General features: G+C 35.2%; 1 protein-coding gene across 1 annotated transcript in view; it reads left to right on the plus strand.

The window, feature by feature from the left end:
* Positions 1–21,003, plus strand: part of LOC121383698 (polycystic kidney disease protein 1-like 2) — a 142,603-nt gene that overhangs the window by 105,986 nt on the left and 15,614 nt on the right. The window contains exon 11 of the mRNA XM_041513792.1: positions 12,934–13,289. Within this exon, the coding sequence (XP_041369726.1) occupies positions 12,934–13,289 (356 nt within the window). The remainder of the gene's footprint in view (positions 1–12,933; positions 13,290–21,003) is intronic.

Here is a 21,003-nt window from a genome sequence, read left to right on the forward strand (position 1 = left end):
CTGCAGATGTTATACACGAACGTTCATTAATCCACTGTCAATTTTAATGCCTACAAAGTCAGCATAGACCCTTTAAACATGGCTTAATGATTAAGTTGGCCTTACTTTACAATAGACACTTCAGTGGACCCAGTCTCTGATTGACTTTTTTCAGCATAGACCCTGTAAACATGGCTTAATGATTAAGTTGGCCTTACTTTATAATAGACACTTCAGTGGACCCAGTCTCTGATTGACTTTTTTCAGCATAGATCCTGTAAACATGGCTTAATGATTAAGTTGGCCTTACTTTATAATAGACACTTCAGTGGACCCAGTCTCTGATTGACTTTTTTCAGCATAGACCCTGTAAACATGGCTTAATGATTAAGTTGGCCTTACTTTACAATAGACACTTCAGTGGACCCAGTCTCTGATTGACTTTTTTCAGCATAGACCCTGTAAACATGGCTTAATGATTAAGTTGGCCTTACTTTACAATAGACACTTCAGTGGACCCAGTCTCTGATTGACTTTTTTCAGCATAGACCCTGTAAACATGGCTTAATGATTAAGTTGGCCTTACTTTACAATAGACACTTCAGTGGACCCAGTCTCTGATTGACTTTTTTCAGCATAGACCCTGTAAACATGGCTTAATGATTAAGTTGGCCTTACTTTACAATAGACACTTCAGTGGACCCAGTCTCTGATTGACTTTTTTCAGCATAGACCCTGTAAACATGGCTTAATGATTAAGTTGGCCTTACTTTACAATAGACACTTCAGTGGACCCAGTCTCTGATTGACTTTTTTCAGCATAGACCCTGTAAACATGGCTTAATGATTAAGTTGGCCTTACTTTACAATAGACACTTCAGTGGACCCAGTCTCTGATTGACTTTTTTCAGCATAGACCCTGTAAACATGGCTTAATGATTAAGTTGGCCTTACTTTACAATAGACACTTCAGTGGACCCAGTCTCTGATTGACTTTTTTCAGCATAGACCCTGTAAACATGGCTTAATGATTAAGTTGGCCTTACTTTACAATAGACACTTCAGTGGACCCAGTCTCTGATTGACTTTTTTCAGCATAGATCCTGTAAACATGGCTTAATGATTAAGTTGGCCTTACTTTACAATAGACACTTCAGTGGACCCAGTCTCTGATTGACTTTTTTCAGCATAGACCCTGTAAACATGACTTAATGATTAAGTTGGCCTTACTTTATAATAGACACTTCAGTGGACCCAGTCTCTGATTGACTTTTTTCAGCATAGACCCTGTAAACATGGCTTAATGATTAAGTTGGCCTTACTTTACAATAGACACTTCAGTGGACCCAGTCTCTGATTGACTTTTTTCCTGTCCCAAACTATGTCCCACGACTGTTATGTTAAAGGTAGTGGTCTGGGAGAAAGTTCACATAACTTTAATGGAACAGTGTAGCAAGTTTCCTCTAAGACTATGTCAAAATTTACCAAATGTGTGTCATGCAGTAGCTGGTGATTAATGAATTAATTTGCTCCAGCAGGATCGTTAAACTAAACAAACTTTAACGATTACTTATTGTTAGTTTACAGGGCTTAAACTGAATGGCACCACCAACGTAATGGTGGAGTATAAAGGCAGTATATAGGTATTACTTGTTAGTGTACAGGTCTCAAACTGAATGGCAGCACCAACGTAATGGTGGAGTATAAAGGCAGTATATACATGTAGGTATTACTTGTTAGTGTACAGGGCTCAGACTGAATGGCAGCACCAACGTAATGGTGGAGTATAAAGGCAGTATATAGGTATTACTTGTTAGTGTACAGGGCTCAGACTGAATGGCAGCACCAACGTAATGGTGGAGTATAAAGGCAGTATATAGGTATTACTTGTTAGTGTACAGGGCTCAGACTGAATGGCAGCACCAACGTAATGGTGGAGTATAAAGGCAGTATATAGGTATTACTTGTTAGTGTACAGGGCTCAGACTGAATGGCAGCACCAACGTAATGGTGGAGTATAAAGGCAGTATATAGGTATTACTTGTTAGTGTACAGGGCTCAGACTGAATGGCAGCACCAACGTAATGGTGGAGTAAAAAGGCAGTATATAGGTATTACTTGTTAGTGTACAGGGCTCTGACTGAATGGCAGCACCAACGTAATGGTGGAGTATAAAGGCAGTATATAGGTATTACTTGTTAGTGTACAGGGCTCAGACTGAATGGCAGCACCAATGTAATGGTGGAGTATAAAGGCAGTATATAGGTATTACTTGTTAGTGTACAGGGATCACACTGAATGGCAGCATCAACGTAATGGTGGAGTATAAAGGCAGTATATACATGTAGGTATTACTTGTTAGTGTACAGGGATCACACTGAATGGCAGCACCAACGTAATGGTGGAGTATAAAGGCAGTATATACATGTAGGTATTACTTGTTAGTGTACAGGGCTTAAACTGAATGGCAGCAACAACGTAATGGTGCAGTAAAAAGGCAGTATATAGGTATTACTTGTTATTTACAGGGCTTAAACTGAATGGCAGCACCATCGTAATGGTGGAGTATAAAGGCAGTATATAGGTATTACGTTTCCAGTGGCAACGACAGAATCCCCATGTCCCAATTGCTTGAAATAATTTTGAAAGTTTGTATTCTGATGTCACCGGTAGATGTCGCTCGAAGCACAACAATGCCTACGTCACGACAAATTTCACAGACTTGGGGGTGCGTTCCTTTCACCTCTCCTGGACATGTTCCAACTGTTCTGTCCTGGTTGTATCCCCTCTCCAGATATCGTAGGACTTTATTGGTTTTAAGGGTTTGCAACATTTTGTATTGAAATACTTACTTGTCTGAACTTTATTGTTACTGAAAATGTTCACGAACTGTGAAGAAAAATCTCACAAATGAACAACAACAAATCGGATGTTGATTGCGCGAACCGTGCACGAGAAAACAAACCGAACCAAAATGATAACGGTCACGTGGTATGCCAATGTCTGTGACATTGAAATGGAAATATCCCATCTAAAAATAGATTAGACCTTGTCTGCTCAACGTTTTTTTCTCAAACGTGCGTCCGTTTTTCAGAAATACGAAAAATACATTTTGTGGTATTACAAACACCAGGATTATCAAAAACACTTCAGGTGAATGGAAATGTATATTCTAAATAATAAACGGTAAGTAAAGTGCAATTTTATTTGTGAAAAAATGGGTTTAATAGCAAAAAACAACGCCGTAATGGTTAACAACTAGCCGTAACTAGGGTGTGTCCCTTTAATGAAATGTTTTTAGTTGCATGTATGGATTTTTATCACGATGCAAGTGACATTTGTTTTTTTATTAATTAAATCAAAATTTTAATTGTATTTTTTTAAATAAATGTTTTGTTAGTTTATTTTTTTATTATTATTATAATTTTATTATTATATTTGTTTATCATACATTTATGGATGCAATTGTCAGTGACAACAATTTTATGGTAAGTGAGACATTTAATCCTGCAGAATTCTTGTTGGCTTTTTATTTAATTGTTGACAATGTTTGATTTAAAACTGCTGTAGGCAGGCTCAAAATTGCCATAGATGAGTATTTCACCTACACTGTACAGTAGAAACCTTTAAAACTTGCTCAAGGTAACACATTCTTAAGCTTGGGCCCTGAATGTAACATTTAAGAGTTCTTTTAGAATGTGTGATATCTAAAAGTGGGATACTAAATTCTCAGGTGGAATACAAGATTTTGATATCCTAGTATCCAACTGGGATTCTGTCAGAATATTTTAATTTTGGACACTGCACCATTCATGTCATAACTGTTTTGATACAAGCCATTTAATATGTTTAACTTCAGTTTTTCATATATACATGTATATGCGTGCGTGTGCGTATATCAGAGATGTGGTAATCGTAATCATAATCAATTGTAATCGATTACATTTATTCATGTAATCACAATCGTAATCGATTACAATGTTTGAGAATGACATGTAATCACAATCGTAATCGATTACAATGTTTGAGAATGACATGTACTCCCAATCATAATTAATTACATTGCTGACGTAATTGTAATCAGCTATTACTTTCATGATTAACCATAATTATTTACTAAACTTAGATATTTTTAGCATCAACTCCAGTAACACTAATAGTGCCTATAGCTAGAAGCAGTACTGGCCAATCAATAGAACTGAACTGCCATTGTCTACTACTGTCATAGTAGAACTTTCAGTTGCCTTGAGAAACGGGATCGTAGTGACTGGATTATCAAATGAATGTAACCCAGGGAATGAAAACACACATTCACATAATGGCATCTATTTTGTTTACGTTTACTATAAAACCACTTCAATGAATACAGTGTTCTAGCTAGCAATATATAGGACACTGCCCCCTACCTCAATTGTGTGTCCTAATTCATTGCCGTAAAAAATATTTTTTACAAATGTTTTAATCCCAAGTGAAAATACAACTGCACCGGGATATGACTGGGATCCCGCCAGGATAAAATTATAGGCTTCCTGGTTGTCCCGGTATATCCTGGCGGGATCCCAGTTATATCCTGGCTGGATCCCAGTGGGTATCCCAGTTATATCCTAGCGGGATCCCAGTGGGTATCCCAGTTATATCCTGGCAGGATCCCCGTTATTCCGAGGCAGGATAAAATGCTGTAAATACTGGACATCTCAGCAGAACTTAGGAAGACAGGATTCCTGGGCAATCTTGCATTGATAGTTGATTCATCCTTCCCCATCAGAAACCACACATTTCTGGATATAACGATTGCAAGTTGAACAATCTTGCCTAAACATTATTCCAATAGAAATCAAACCAAATTTCAAGAAGGAACATCCTTACATTGATGGATAATAGTATATATGTCGTTCTTGGAATCTGGAACTTCTACAAAACAATAAATACTAACAGTTAATAACTATGGTAGTGAAATCCTGCTGGCCTAATTAATGCCCTGCTGGAAATAAATCGGCACATAGTGAGGGGAGGGTTTGGGGTTATGAACTTAAAATATAAAACAGAATCACAAGCTAAACAGTGGACGAGATACTGTAATCATACACACATCATTCTGTAATCATGCACACAATTCTGTAATCATGCACACATCATTCTATAATCATGCACACATCATTCTGTAATCATGCACACATCATTCTGTAATCATACACACATCATACTGTAATCATACACACATCATACTGTAATCATACACACATCATTCTGTAATCATACAAACATCATTCTGTAATCATCCACACATACTGTAATCATACACACATCATACTGTAATCATCCACACATCTTTCTGTAATCATACACACATCATTCTGTAATCATCCACACATCATTCTGTAAACATCCACACATCATTCTGTAATCATCCACACATCATTCTGTAAACATACACACATCATTCTGTAAACATACACACATCATTCTGTAAACATACACACATCATTCGGGGGTGGTTATGAGATACTGTAATCATACACACATCATTCTGTAAACATACACACATCATACTGTAATCATGCACACATCATTCGGGGGTGGTTATTAGATACTGTAATCATGCACACATCATTCTGTAATCATACACACATCATTCTGTAATCATACACATATTATTCGGGGGTGGTTATGAGATACTGTAATCATACACACATCATTCTGTAAACATACACACATCATTCTGTAATCATGCACACATCATTTGGGGGTGGTTATGCGATACTGTAAACACACACATGTCATTCTGTAAACATACACACATCATTTAGGGGTGGTTATGAGATACTGTAATCATACACACATCATTCTGTAATCATACATCATTCTGTAATCATGCACACATCATTCTGTAATCATACACACATCATTCTGTAATCATACATATATTATTCGGGGATTGTTATGAGATACTGTAATCATACACATATCATTCTGTAAACATACACACATCATTCTGTCATCATGCACACATCATTCGGGGGTGGTTATGCGATACTGTAAACATACACATATCATTCTGTAAACATACATACATCATTCGGGGGTGGTTATGAGATACTGTAATCATACACACATCATTCTGTAATCATGCACACATCCTGTAATCATACACACATCTTTCTTTAGTCATACACACATCATTCTGTAATCAAACACACATCATTCTGTAATCATACACATATTATTCGGGTTTTTTTATGAGATACTGTAATCATACACACATCATTCTGTAAACATGCACACATAATTCTGTAATTATCCACACATCATTCTGTAATCATCCACACATCATTCGGGGGTGGTTATGAGATACTGTAATCATACACACATCATTCTGTAAACATACATACACATATCATACTGTAATCATGCACACATCATTTGGGGGTGGTTATGAGATACTGTAAACATACACACATCATACTGTAAACATACACACATCATTCTGTAAACATGCACACATCATTCGGGGGTGGTTATGAGATATTGTAATCATCCACACATCATTCTGTAATCATACACACATCATTCTGTAATCATCCACACATCATTCTGTAAACATACACACATCATTCTGTAATCATCTACACATCATTCTGTAATCATACACACATTATTGGGGGGGGGGGGGGTTATGAGATACTGTAATCATACACACATCATTCTATAATCATGCACACATCATTCTGTAATCATACACACATCATTCGGGGGTGGTTATGAGATACTGTAAACATACACACATCATTCAGGGGTGGTTATGAGATACTGTAATCATGCACACATCATTTTGTAATCATCATCATTCTGTAATCATGCACACATCATTCGGGGGTGGTTATGAGATACTGTAATCATGCACACATCATTCGGGGGTGGTTATGAGATACTGTAATCATGCACACATCATTTGGGGGTGGTTATGAGATACTGTAATCATTCACATCATTCTGTAATCATACACACATTCTGTAATCATACACACATTCTATAATCATGCACATATTATTCTGTAATCATGCACACATCATTCGGGGGTGGTTATGAGATACTGTAATCATGCACACATCATTCTGTAATCATACACACATCATTCTGTAATCATGCACACATCATTCGGGGGTGGTTATGAGATACTGTAATCATACACACATCATTCTGTAATCATGCACACATCATTCGGGGGGTGGTTATGAGATACTGTAATCATGCACACATCATTCTGTAATCATACACACATCATTCTGTAATCATGCACACATCATTCGGGGTGGTTATGAGATACTGTAATCATACACACATCATTCTGTAATCATGCACACATCATTCGGGGGTGGTTATGAGATACTGTAATCATACACACATCATTCTGTAAACATGCACACATCATTCGGGGGTGGTTTTGAGATACTGTAAACATACACACATCATTCTGTAATCATGCACACATCATTTGGGGGTGGTTATGAGATACTGTAGTCAAACACACATCATTCTGCAAACATACACACATCATTCTGTAATGATGCACACATCATTCGGGGGTGGTTATGAGCTAGTGTAATCATACACATCATTAGGGGTGGCTATAGCAGACCTGTAAATTTCTATTTCGCCTGCCAAGTCATATAATTTTAACTAATGAGGTCTATCGGCCTAGGGAGAGCATTGCTATTTTCAATGATAAATTTCTATTGAGCTTTTTAATGTTTAATACAATTTCAAAATATTTTTTCTAGTAGTTAATTTGTGAAGACGAACTGTCTCAGAGGATCATTTGTACCATGTTTCAAAACAATCCAATCAATTTTTTAAAGTTTCAATGCTAAATTTGTATAGATTAAAATTTTTAAAACTTACTAAAAATTAAATTTTCCTAAATATTTCTCTCTCGCTCTGTCTCTAAGGGTCATTGTACCAAGTTGCAGAAGATTCCAATGGAAACTCTAGACGATAGACTTTAAAAGAAGTTGATGGAAGGATGCTGAAAACTTTGCTGATAAATGTCATAGGAGTGCTTATTGCAGGCCATCTAACACAAAACTCAACATCTAAACACTTTTCTCTCCCCTTGAAGGCCTCCAAATATAGAATTTTGTAATGCTTAATCCAGTGACTCGAGTTAAATTAACATTTATCATAACCTCTCTCAACATTTAAGGTCCAGGCTTATGGCACATTATTAATACACAGTACATAAAAAAAATACATAAACATTACAGTTTAAAAAAAAAAAAAAAAAAATACCATCCCAATTATTAATAAAGTGACTTTTTGTAAAACGCTTGGGGGGGGGAAATCCACTGCTTAGTCGATTTGACCCGCATCAGACATTTGACGTAGCATGCGACGGATTCCACTCATTCTGTTAGTAGGTTAACATGCTGACAGTAAAGAATGATTTGACCCGCATCAGACATGTGGCGTAGCATGCGACGGATTTCACTCATTCTGTTAGTAGGTTAACATGCTGACAGTAGAGAATGATTTTTTTCGAAAAACAGCTGATTCTTAACGGATGCTAGTTTGGACATTTGGTCTGATCACATTTGTCCATCTACTCTAATGGTACCTCGATTTGTGAAGAAGAAAGAGAAAGTCTGTTAGGGGTACTTCCCTATCAATTTGAGAGGGAATACAACAACGATGATGTGGCGAGCCAAATGACTATGTATTGAAGTGGTAAACAAAAATGACCAAGATTGCGGAACACTACTCACTGACCTTGAAAGTTGGTAAGACAAATTTGGAATTGATCTTAATTATAGAGACATCTGAGAATGTTTGCCTAGTATAGTAGTAATACTACAAGTAACTTGGCAACATGCAGATTTCTTTATTTATTATGAATAATAAATTGTACAAAAGAAAATGGAACAAGATTGTTAACATGTTTTCATTCGAATATTTATTTACATTATTATATGCTACGTGATCCACACTATATACAGGGCTAGTTCTTTGTCAGACAATTTCGCAAAATTATCTATCGAACCTTAAATTTTTAAGAAACCCAGTTATTTTCTGACAAAATATAAATTATTTTGCCAAATTAAAATATAATTTGCTAATTGTTTGGAATTTGGCAAGTGCCAGAGCTAGTCCTGCTATATAACACTGTGCGATTTTGAGGAGAGTCCGGGAGCCTGAGGCTCACAAAAAAATATATAGGACTCTCTGACTTGTCTAGCATACGAGCCCCATTGGCTTGTAAAAATTATTTGTACAAATTACATTGATTCTTCTAAATGACACAGTCAACATGTATCTAAAGGATGCAGTCCTTCGACTATAGCAGTTCTATTTTTCGTCGGGGGGGGGGGGGGGGGATTTCATATGTTATTAAACAAACAACTGGCAAATAGGTTAGAATTATTTGAACACCTATAGCCTCTATTAGAAACATACTTATCTGCCCTTGATTTGCATAGCGCTAAGCGGCCCCAGTTAGCCACTAAATTATTTCCGGTGCCTTATGCTACAGTCGCTTGCAACAAAGGCCCTTTGTTACTACTGAATTGTTCTTTTATTTTTTGACGTTAATAAAGTTTTTCATTACTATTATTGTTTGTCAGATTGTATGCAATCTCCTTCTTTTACAGAAAAGAAAATGTACAATATGTCTTGTGCTCAACAGAAATACTTACAAACACGTTTTTGGGTGGGGGGGGAGGGGGAGGCGACCAAGAAAAATGGCTTATTGATGATTGACTCGTTAAAACAGCACCTTAATAAAATTTTGATATTTGCAAGTAATATGCATATGTTTGCGTATATATCACTGTGTACGAATGGAAGTGTACATTAATTTGACTAAATGACTAGCTGCGATTTTCTGTACCGCTAGCTGCATTATTAACTACGACCTATGCAGTAGTTAATAATGAAACTAACGATACAGAAATCCACTTCTTCTCCTAATGATAAGGTTTCTACTGTCTGACTCACAAACAAATCGAACAGCGAGTCCAGTGTCATTGTCAGACGGACATAGTGTAACGGACACAATTTCATGTGTAATTTAATAGTTATGATCAACTATCTATCTGCAATTATTAATATTATGCACAACCATTAAGCATTTAGCAGGGGGACATGTGCCCCCCCACTTTTCGGATATTTTGCTTTATAATAGTGTAAAAGTGTGTAAATATAAGTGTGGCCTCCTCCTCACACGTTTTGGCAGCTTCCTGTGTCACTAATGTATCTGTGTGTGTATGGGGGGGGTGTGTGTGTGTACATCCCCCCCCCCCCATCTTGCCACCTTCATACGCCACTGGTATATGTACATAGATAAAACAAGTTTTTTTTTCAAATGTGCGTTAGTCTGGGTTGTTTTTGGTTGCGCGTGTGTACTGGTGTGTGGTCTTGTTTTGTAGGCTATTGTTTATTTGAGGGCAGATTTGTTGTTGTTACTGGGGTTTTCTTTGGGGGGGGGAGGAGGTAAAATTGTTGAGGGGGGGTGATACTTTTAAAATATTAGGTTTTTAGTTTTGCCTGCCACTTACGCTTATAATCATGTATAGAACAATGTTTTCATTTTAACATTTAACCTTAAATAATTGGCATGTAATACTAACATAAATATGTTTACACAGATATTTTGATGTAAACAAAACAAGTACTGTTACTATAGGTAGATGTTTTTAGGTTAAATCATATATTTAGCTGTTATTACAGCAAAATTTACACTTTATAATGCAATGTATAAATTAATTAATTTACAGCAAATGAAATATTTAGTCAAACAGGCGCATGTGCAGGAAATTGTGTAACTGGCTAGTGGTGTTTTTAGGGGAGGGGTCGGGTCATGCGTCCCCAGAAATACACTGAAAAACCAAAACAAACATAATATAGCACGTGGTGAAGGGGACTGTTCTGAACGGAATATTACATATAGTCCGTCCCATCCTACACCATGATCTATACCCTACAGTTTAATAACTATTTAATTTATTTTTTCTTTATGTACACATTAATTCCATCATTTAAACTAGAGGAACATTTAACGGTCAACATTGCCCCACACAATGGCTTATGGATTTTTATGATCTGTTATCATATTAATAGAAGCAAACTTATAAATGTTCTATTAGAATCCTTCATTGGAACATCGATAATATTAATTGCTTTGAATAAAACAATGCACCAATTTAGTCATTCCATATTATTTCACTTAGTATTTTAATAAACACTTGTTGGACTATATATTCAAGTGTGTTAGTCGTTGACACACGGGTGCCTTTTATGTAATATCTTCAGTGCTATAAAAACATTTTTAAACTGATTGTTAACACAAACATCAATGTTCTGTTTTAGGTGCTAATATGGAAAATGTTCAATTATGGATATAGCACAATATGTAGCTATGGCCTCTTCGATATCTGGTCGCTTAAAAGTTGGAACATAGAAAGGTGGATATGTTCAAGTCCAAGATGGAGGAAAGTTGTTATGGGTTTGATATCACTCCATCACACAGCTTGGTCATCAGTTTGTCAGTGTACCGGTACCCTGAAATAATAAGCAATGTAACCTATATGATTAATAAAACTACTTTATATATACATACATGCTTTTGTGTCCATTAGTCACATTTATTTTGTTTCTAAGATCATAAATGATACATTTTTATGTTGTTGAAAATGTCTACACATGGCTGGACGTAGCCCAGGGTTAAAATCGCTTGTTAAATGCGCGGTCGGTTTGAGATCGATCCCCATCAGGCCCATTGGGCTATTTCTCATTCCAGCCAGTGCACTTCGACTGGTATATCTACGGCCGTGGTATGTGCTAACCTGTCTATGATGGTGCATATAAAAGATTTTGCCGATTAATAGTCAATGTGCTTTAGTGGTGTTTCAATAAATAAAAACATACTTTAATTGATTTTGAAAATGATATAGTAATAATTTTCAAGTGTCCTAATTTGTGGGTTGCACATTTTAGTGGGGGGGGGGGGGGTACAAGCTAGAAGTGAAATGAACGGCACGCTAATGTCAAAATTCATGACATACTTTGTGGTGGATCGGTTATGGTGTGGAGTGGTATAACTATGACTGACAGACCCCCCCCCCCCCCTCCATATTGTGCAAGGAAGGGTCAATGGGCAGTACTACCAGGACAACATACTGACACCCTTTGTCGTCTCGTTTGCTAAGCCTGTGGGTCGACGTTTTGTTTCTCAGGACGACAATGCCCGTGCTCACCAGCATGAACCATCAATGCTCACCTCCAGCAGCACAACATCAATCAAATGCTATGTCCAGCAATGAGCCCAGACCGTTCCCTCATTGAACACGTCTGGGACATGATAAGGAGACGTGTGCGTCAACGTCAGTGGAACTTGATCAGGCACTCTAAGAGGAGTGGAACAGACTCCCTCAAATGGCCATTGGGAGACTCATTCACAGTATGCCTCATCGACTGAATGAATGACACATCGTGGCAGTATCATCCACTACTGATAAAAAAACGTCAACTTTCAAATTTCACTTCTGACCCCAATTGTCCTTCAAGACCTTTGGTGGTCATAAAACCTACTGTAATACTGAACTACCAGTTGTAATGTTTGGCAAATTAATTCACTATTATCATATAACCATTTCTCACAGCTAATATACCTTACAATTTTGGCAACTGTAAATTCTTATTAACAGTTACCCTAATTTTTTTAAGAGTATATATATATGCATGTGTGTGTGAATGTATGTATGTGTGTGTATGTATATATATATGTATATGTATATGTATATGTATATGTATATGTATATATATATATATATATATATATATATATATATATATATATATATATATATATATATATATATATATATATTATTATTATTATTATTATTATTATTATTTATTTATAAAAAAAAATTAAAGAAATTATATTTGCTTGGTTTTTTTCAGTATCTAATGTGATGGAAGAAGACAAAATGTACACCTTGAATGTCTCAATAGACACTACCAGTCATAAAGTGAAAAATTCTAGTACTGTACGAGTAGCTATTCCAGTAATTGAAGGGAAAACACAGGTTGTGAAAATTTTTGCTGTAGATTCGTCGCTGAAACTAGAGGTGGTTTTGGGAGCTAGTGAATCCAAAGTAAGCTTCAGGAATCTCGAATTGCATGGGTTTGACTGGCCAGTGGAAGATGGAGCTCGCTTGACATACAAGAACCATAAGCAAGATCCACATCTATTATACTTACCAGAACATATTCTTGGAACGAACGACACTAATTTCTATCTTGTTATTAGAGTTAAGGTGAGTTTTTGTTGGAATATTTATGGTTATATGGCTTTTGAAATGTCATCTGACAGTAGTGTCATGTTGTCCCGTTAAACAAATAGACCAATAACGAATTTCCCAATAAGGTAGGGCTGTATTTCCGGGGTTTATAGTACAATTGCCATTACATATAAGCTATAGGTGAGTAACTTGTCATACAGTCTTTTAATTTAACACTGGACAAAAATAGCCAGTACAGGATTTTTTATCCATTTGTTTTTTAATTTATCTGAAACTTGAGCCATGTCTTATGTCAGACAATATACAATTCAGTATCAAACATTACCCCAAGGCAGATAATTAATAAGAAAGTTCAATAAAGTAAAGAATTGTTGTCTACAACCGTTATGCAGTTGAAGATATTGTCAATTTGGTGCAGAACGTTCTGGTAAAGCATTTGCCTGATGTTCCGTTGGTTTATGATCCATCCCAGTCTGTGTATCTATTGGGCTATTTCTCATTTCAACCAGTACACCATGACTACTGTATCAAATGTCATGGTATGCACTATTCTATCTGTGAGATGGTGTATATAAAAGATCCCATGCTACTAATAGAAACACCTAGCAGCTTGCCTCTCTTAAATTATATGTAAAAAATCACCAAATCTTTGACATACAATAGCTGATAAATAATAATCAGTGTGCTCTAGTGGTGTTGTTAAACACAAACAATCTTGTATGAAATAATTGAAATATGTAAATTCAAATTTTATTAATGGTGTGGATCTTCTCTCAGTTAAAACAAGCCGAGAACGAAATATAGCGATATGTCATAAACCTATCCCTGCTGACACAATTCAGTTATTCATGTGACTCCTATATAATCACATGAACAATGACCTATCCCTGCTGACGCAATTCAGTTATTCAGGTGACTCCTATATAATCACATGAACAATGACCTATCCCTGCTGATGCAATTCAGTTACCGGGTATTCAGGTGACTCCTATATAATCACATGAACAATGACCTATCCCTGCTGACGCAATTCAGTTATTCACGTGACTCCTATATAATCACATGAACAATGACCTATCCCTGCTCACGCAATTCAGTTATTCACGTGACTCCTATATAATCACATGAACAATGACCTATCCCTGCTCACGCAATTCAGTTATTCAGGTGACTCCTATATAATCACATGAACAATGACCTATCCCTGCTGACGCAATTCAGTTATTCACGTGACTCCTATATAATCACATGAACAATGACCTATCCCTGCTGACGCAATTCAGTTATTCAGGTGACTCCTATATAATCACATGAACAATGACCTATCCCTGCTGACACAATTCAGTTATTCAGGTGACTCCTATATAATCACATGAACAATGACCTATCCCTGCTGACGCAATTCAGTTACCGGGTATTCAGGTGACTCCTATATAATCACATGAACAATGACCTATCCCTGCTGACGCAATTCAGTTATTCACGTGACTCCTATATAATCACATGAACAATGACCTATCCCTGCTCACGCAATTCAGTTATTCACGTGACTCCTATATAATCACATGAACAATGACCTATCCCTGCTGATGCAATTCAGTTATTCACGTGACTCCTATATAATCACATGAACAATGACCTATCCCTGCTCACGCAATTCAGTTATTCACGTGACTCCTATATAATCACATGAACAATGACCTATCCCTGCTGACACAATTCAGTTATTCACGTGACTCCTATATAATCACATGAACAATGACCTATCCCTGTTGACGCAATTCAGTTATTCACGTGACTCCTATATAATCACATGTTGCAACAATAATTGAATAAGCAAAATAGAATCTGAGGAATATAAAGGAATTGCATCAAAGGTAATAAATAGACATAAGCCAGTGCTTGTTAGGAAAGGCGAGGAATCACTCTTGCTCCCCTTCACACTCGCCTGGAAAGTTTTGAGTGAGTAGCAAATTGATCGCCTTGCAATAAAATAACACCATTTCAGGAGAGTGATTTTCAGCTTGCTTTGATTTTACTCATGGCGAAGACTTAGTACCATAGCAGGGGTTCTAGAATATTTTTAAAATTCACTTGCCATAGGGCCAGTGGATTTGAAAATTCACTGGCCATGGTGAAAAATTCACTTGCCCAATTTTAACTGTTGATAAAACAAAAAAAAACAGTAAATTAAAATAATTAACTTTTTAATGTCCATTTTTCATACTGACATCATGTTTAATCAATTTGTCAATTTATACAACAGATTTGGGTTATTGGGCATGCTTTATGGTTTGTTTAGAAAAATATGCAAATAATTTTCATCAGTTTAGAATAAAGTTACCGTACCTAGTAAAATTTTAAAATAATTGTTTCCATGCACTAAAACCACCTAAGTTATAAAAAATAATCCATGTTACTGAGATATTACAACAATTAACAACATTATTTATTTACTTATGAATGGGAACTCACCCACCACCCACCCTCCAAAAAACAAAAAGAGAAAAGAAACAATTAAGAACCTTTATTAGCATAAAGTGTACATGTATTGCAGTTTAAGGCTTAAGGCGTCGGACATCGGGCCACCGTATTCTAGAAGTCTGCCATAGAGAACTAAAAATCTGTTTATCCTCTATGAAAAAAGGACAATAACTGTGAGAGTTGAATCTGTATAAACTAATATTCTGAATCCGTTGTCATACATGTATTTTGTTAGCATTGTAAGGACTCATTTTTAGGATTAGAAGAAAAATGTCTAAATGAATGTTAGTTGTCCATGTTACTTGGACAAATTGACAGTGTATTGTGACTTGTACATGGTGACCTGTTGAGAAAGCTCTTTAGCTATGGCAGGTAAAACTTCAAAGCTACTTAACAACTAATGATTCCATTACTGAAACTATGTATTTCATGGTCAGCATTTTGTATAGACACTAGAAGTGTAATTATAATATGGTCAGGTTACAACAGAATGCATATCCTGAGTTGTCATATGATACAAATTGTAATGATTAAGAACATTGATGTTGGTTATTAGACAGTTTAAAATAGTTTTCTTAATTACAGCTTTTTTTTACCAATAAATTACGATATCGACAATGCCTAGCCTTAAGTTGTCAATTTTACCAAATCCAGCTACATTTTATTAGCTTTACTAATTTGTCAGCAAAGATTTCCTAATTACGATTTGTCCTTTGCATCCATTCATCAACATTTCCTTTGAAGTCTTTCTCAAGTTATCATTGAATTATTCTGAAACTTGGCACAATGATCCTCTGTGGCAGTCTCCACAAACTAATCAAGAGATATTTTGGAAATTTAGAATTCTTATTTCTTTAGTTTAGTCCATCTCCTCCTAGACTTTTTATCAGATAGGGTTCGTACGCATTCTTCAATTTTGGGAAGCTGTTTTTCAAAACGGATCACTGTTAACATTTTTAAAACTTGATTTCCCGTTTTTTATAGTCACGATTTGAACATTTAATATGGCACCAAGTCAGGATCCGATCGCTGACTTTTTCTGAAGTTTCTTTTCACGTTCCTATAGTCCCAGTTCAAACATTTGATCTGGCCCCAAATCACGATCCTATCATCACAGAGATCCTTTAGTTTATCAATAGTGTGCATGCTTGCCCCGAGTTCATCAGAAGAAAACACTTGATAATGTTTTGCAGTTGTTTTTTTATTTTATGCTCAACATTAAAATTATTTTAATACATTGATAGCAGCTTGACTGAGTGTGAGAGTAAGCAGAAATGATTAAAAAAAGAGAGAGGAAGAGGTTAAAACCTACAAATTCCCTCATGAAACAGTAACATATGAATGATGTTGCCGCTAAAGGCGGTGTCACTTGTCAAATAAATATGTTTTATCAGGTATTGTTAACATTATTTGCTTTATAATATTTGTTTTCCTTTTTTTTTCTTTTCTTCTTTTTTCCCCCTTTAAACGTAACTTTGATACCATTACCATGGTAACTGGTGAAAATAGAATTGCTAGAAAATAACAGGCACACTTTACTAGGACCAAACTTGAATTTTATGCTGTTTAAAATTAACAGCCATTAAGTAGTATATGCACGCTGGACCCATTTTATTTTCTCTACTTATTCATTGCAAATTGATGAGTGCCAGACTACTGCTTGGCACATTGATGAGTGCCAGACTACTGCTTGGCACATTGATGAGTGCCAGACTACTGCTTGGCACATTGATGAGTGCCAGACTACTGCTTGGCACATTGATGAGTGCCAGACTACTGCTTGGCACATTGATGAGTGCCAGACTACTGCTTGGCACATTGTTAAAGTTCTGATACAATCTCACATAAAACAGTGAAACAGTGCACTACTACTTGGTGTTAAAATTAAAAAAAAAAACGTTTTTACTATCAGAAGGCCTTGAGATATTGAGCTGAAATTTGTATATAGCGTTATAATATACTGTTACTGATCAAGTTTAACTTTCATTTACCCACTTTTCCCAGAGGTATGTTAGTATTGTTAGATCCATTAATTACAGCTACAATATAAACGAAATGTCCAACACACAAAAATTTGGGATTATTACATGCATACCAAAACCTAATAAATGTAAACACTTTTTAAGAAACTGGCGACCAATTACACTATTAAATTGTATATACAAAATTGCCTCTGGCTGCATTGCTAACAGAATTAAAAAAGTGCTAGATAAAATAATTTCAAAAGATCAAACTGGGTTCATTAAAGGTCGATTTTTAGCTGAAAATATAAGACTAATGTACGATATAATGCAATATACAGAAGTTAATAAAATTCCAGGCTTATTGTTCCTGGTAGATTTTGAAAAGGCTTTTGACTCTGTCTCTTGGTCATTCGTTGAACAAGCACTTGAGTTTTTCAATTTTAAAATGTCAATTAAATCATGGATTAAAACATTTTATAATAACTCAGAATCAAGGATTTTACAAAATGGATTTCTGTCAGAAAGTTTTAAACTAGAAAGAGGTTGTAGACAAGGCGATCCACTTTCCCCCTATATTTTCATAATTTGCGCCGAGATACTAGCTATATTAATAAGAAATTCAAAGGATATCAAAGGTATAACTGTAAACGGGCAAGAATATTTAATATCACAGTATGCTGATGACACCTCCTTTATTTTAGATGGAACCCACAAATCCCTGGATAGCACTCTAAAAATATTAGACCTGTATGCCAACGTATCTGGATTAAACATAAACTACTCAAAATCAAAAATCATCTGGATAGGCAGTAAAAAATATTCAAAAGATGTTTTTCATCATCCATTTTAGAATGGGGTGCAGAAACCTTTACCTTACTAGGAGTATATTTTTCAGTTAATATTGAAGAATTGATTCAAACTAACTTTGAACCGAAGTTAATGGAGATGAAAAAAAAGTTAAAACAATGGTCCACTAGAAAATTAACTCCACTGGGTTGCGTCATTGTTATCAAAACTTTAATAATTTCAAAAATAACACATTTATTAATTGCATTACCAAATGTACCAGATCAAGTAACAAATAACTAAAATGTTTTTTTAATTTTATTTGGCAAAACAAACCAGAAAAAGTCAAAAGAGAAGTACTAATGCAAGACTATGTAGATGCATGGAGGCATCAAAATGCTAAACATTAGAAATTTTACAACTGCGTTAAAAGCTACTTGGTTAAGAAGACTTCTAATATCAAACTCGAAATGGACACATCTTTTCCAAGCTGTAACAGGTTTAACGACAGCAAATATGATTAAATATGGAGATTATTATATTCAGCTAAAAATAACAACAATTAAATTTGGAAAGATGTATTACAAAGCTTACTTACCATTCAACAGAAAGAAACGCCTGATAATAATGAAGATCTAATGAGCCTAAACATTTGGTACAATAGCAAAATTAAAAAAACAACCGGCAAACCTTTTATTTATATGAAGTATTTGCAAAAAGGCATAATATTGATTCAAGATCTAATAGACGAAAATGGGACATTAATGAATTACAATACTTTCATAACAAAATATCAAGTACAATCCAATTTTTTAGAATATGCTTCTTTAATCACAGCCATTAAATTATATATTTGTAAAACAACAAAATCAAACAACCAAAGTTTTAACACTGTTTGCAACCCGATTCTTCCCTTTAAAATAAAACTATTTTTAAAAGATACAAACCTAAGTAAGCAAATATACGCAATATTAAATCGCACTACAATAGTTCCTACGTCCCAAAAAAGATATCCAGTATTGGGGTTTGACTTCACTTCACAAGTATGGGGAAAGTATTATGCTCTACCATTCAAAACTATTAAAGACTCATCTTTATTATGGTTTCAGTATAAAATTTTACACAGGATAACAGCTACAAATATATTTCTAAATAAAATAAAATATGCCATCTTATGCCAGAAACACTGGAACACTTATTTTATGAGTGCTCTAAAGTTACTGTCCTATGGAAAGCAGTAGAAGAATGGGCATTAAAAAAGGTGACAATTTTCAGTTGGATAAAAACATGGTTTTATTTGGTATCATAACAAAAAAGCATTGTTTTATTAATTGGTTCATTATTAATATTAAGTATTATATATATAGAACGAAATTACAAAAGATCAGATTAAATAAAAACGCAATGCTAAGATTCATTATTGATAAAATACAGATTGAAAAATATATATTTTATAAAAATTGCCTGTATAAAGACTTTGATGATCAGTGGGAACCTTGGCAGCAATTCCTCAAACAAATTGTATAAATTCATGTATAAACTTATTAATAACAAAATATACGAATAAGCTAATAAACATACTTTTATGCAAAATATCGCCAGTTCGGAAAACGTATCTCAACTTTCTATAATTTCTTTTCTTTTTAAGATCGCATTGATCTTATTTACCTTTCAAGAAAGGTGGGGTTTTGTTTGTTTTTTGTTTCTTCTTCTTTCTTTTCTCGCTCTTTGTTTCTATTTCTAGTACTCTTCTTCCTAGTCTCCAGAATATTTCCTCTTCAGTTATGTAAGGCTTTTGCATTGCTAATATCCTGTTTTACAGTATCATGTTAAGCCTATCTGTTTCATCTTAATATTGAATACTATGTATGTGTGCATACGGCTTGCACTGTTTGTTTTCCCTTTCGTCTATCTTTGGCTTCATCCCTGTTACTCCACACGTCCGTGTCTGTCTGTCTGTCTCCCCCCCCCTCTCTCTCTCTCTCTCTCTCTCTCTCTCTCTCTCTCTCTCTCTCTCTCTCTCTCTCTCTCTCTCTCTCTCTCTCTCTCTCTCTCTCACACGCACATGTATACACATATTGTTTAATAAGTGCTTTATATACGAGTGTATAGCTTTAATTATGTATCGTTTATGTATATACAATAATAGCATGTACAGCAATGATTCAAGGCCCCAACCTTGACCTTGCTTATGTTTCTGGGGACAATAAAAAAAAAAAAAAGAAGACAACTGCTTGGCACATTGTTAAAGTTTGGATACAATGTGACATAAAACAGTGCACTACTACTTGGTGTTAAAATTTAAAAAAAAAACGTTTTTACTATCAGAAGGCCTTGAGATATTGAGCTGAAATTTGTATATAGCTTTATTATATACTGTTATGGAGTTATGGTCCTTGAACTTAGGAGATATAAAAATTAGTTTTCCAGACTTTTGATTTGCAATGCCTTAAGATATTGAGATGAAATTTTGTATATAGCGTTATAATATACTG

The sequence above is a fragment of the Gigantopelta aegis genome, chromosome 10 (assembly GCF_016097555.1).
Source record: "Gigantopelta aegis isolate Gae_Host chromosome 10, Gae_host_genome, whole genome shotgun sequence".
NCBI classification, from domain to species: Eukaryota; Metazoa; Mollusca; class Gastropoda; order Neomphalida; family Peltospiridae; genus Gigantopelta; species Gigantopelta aegis.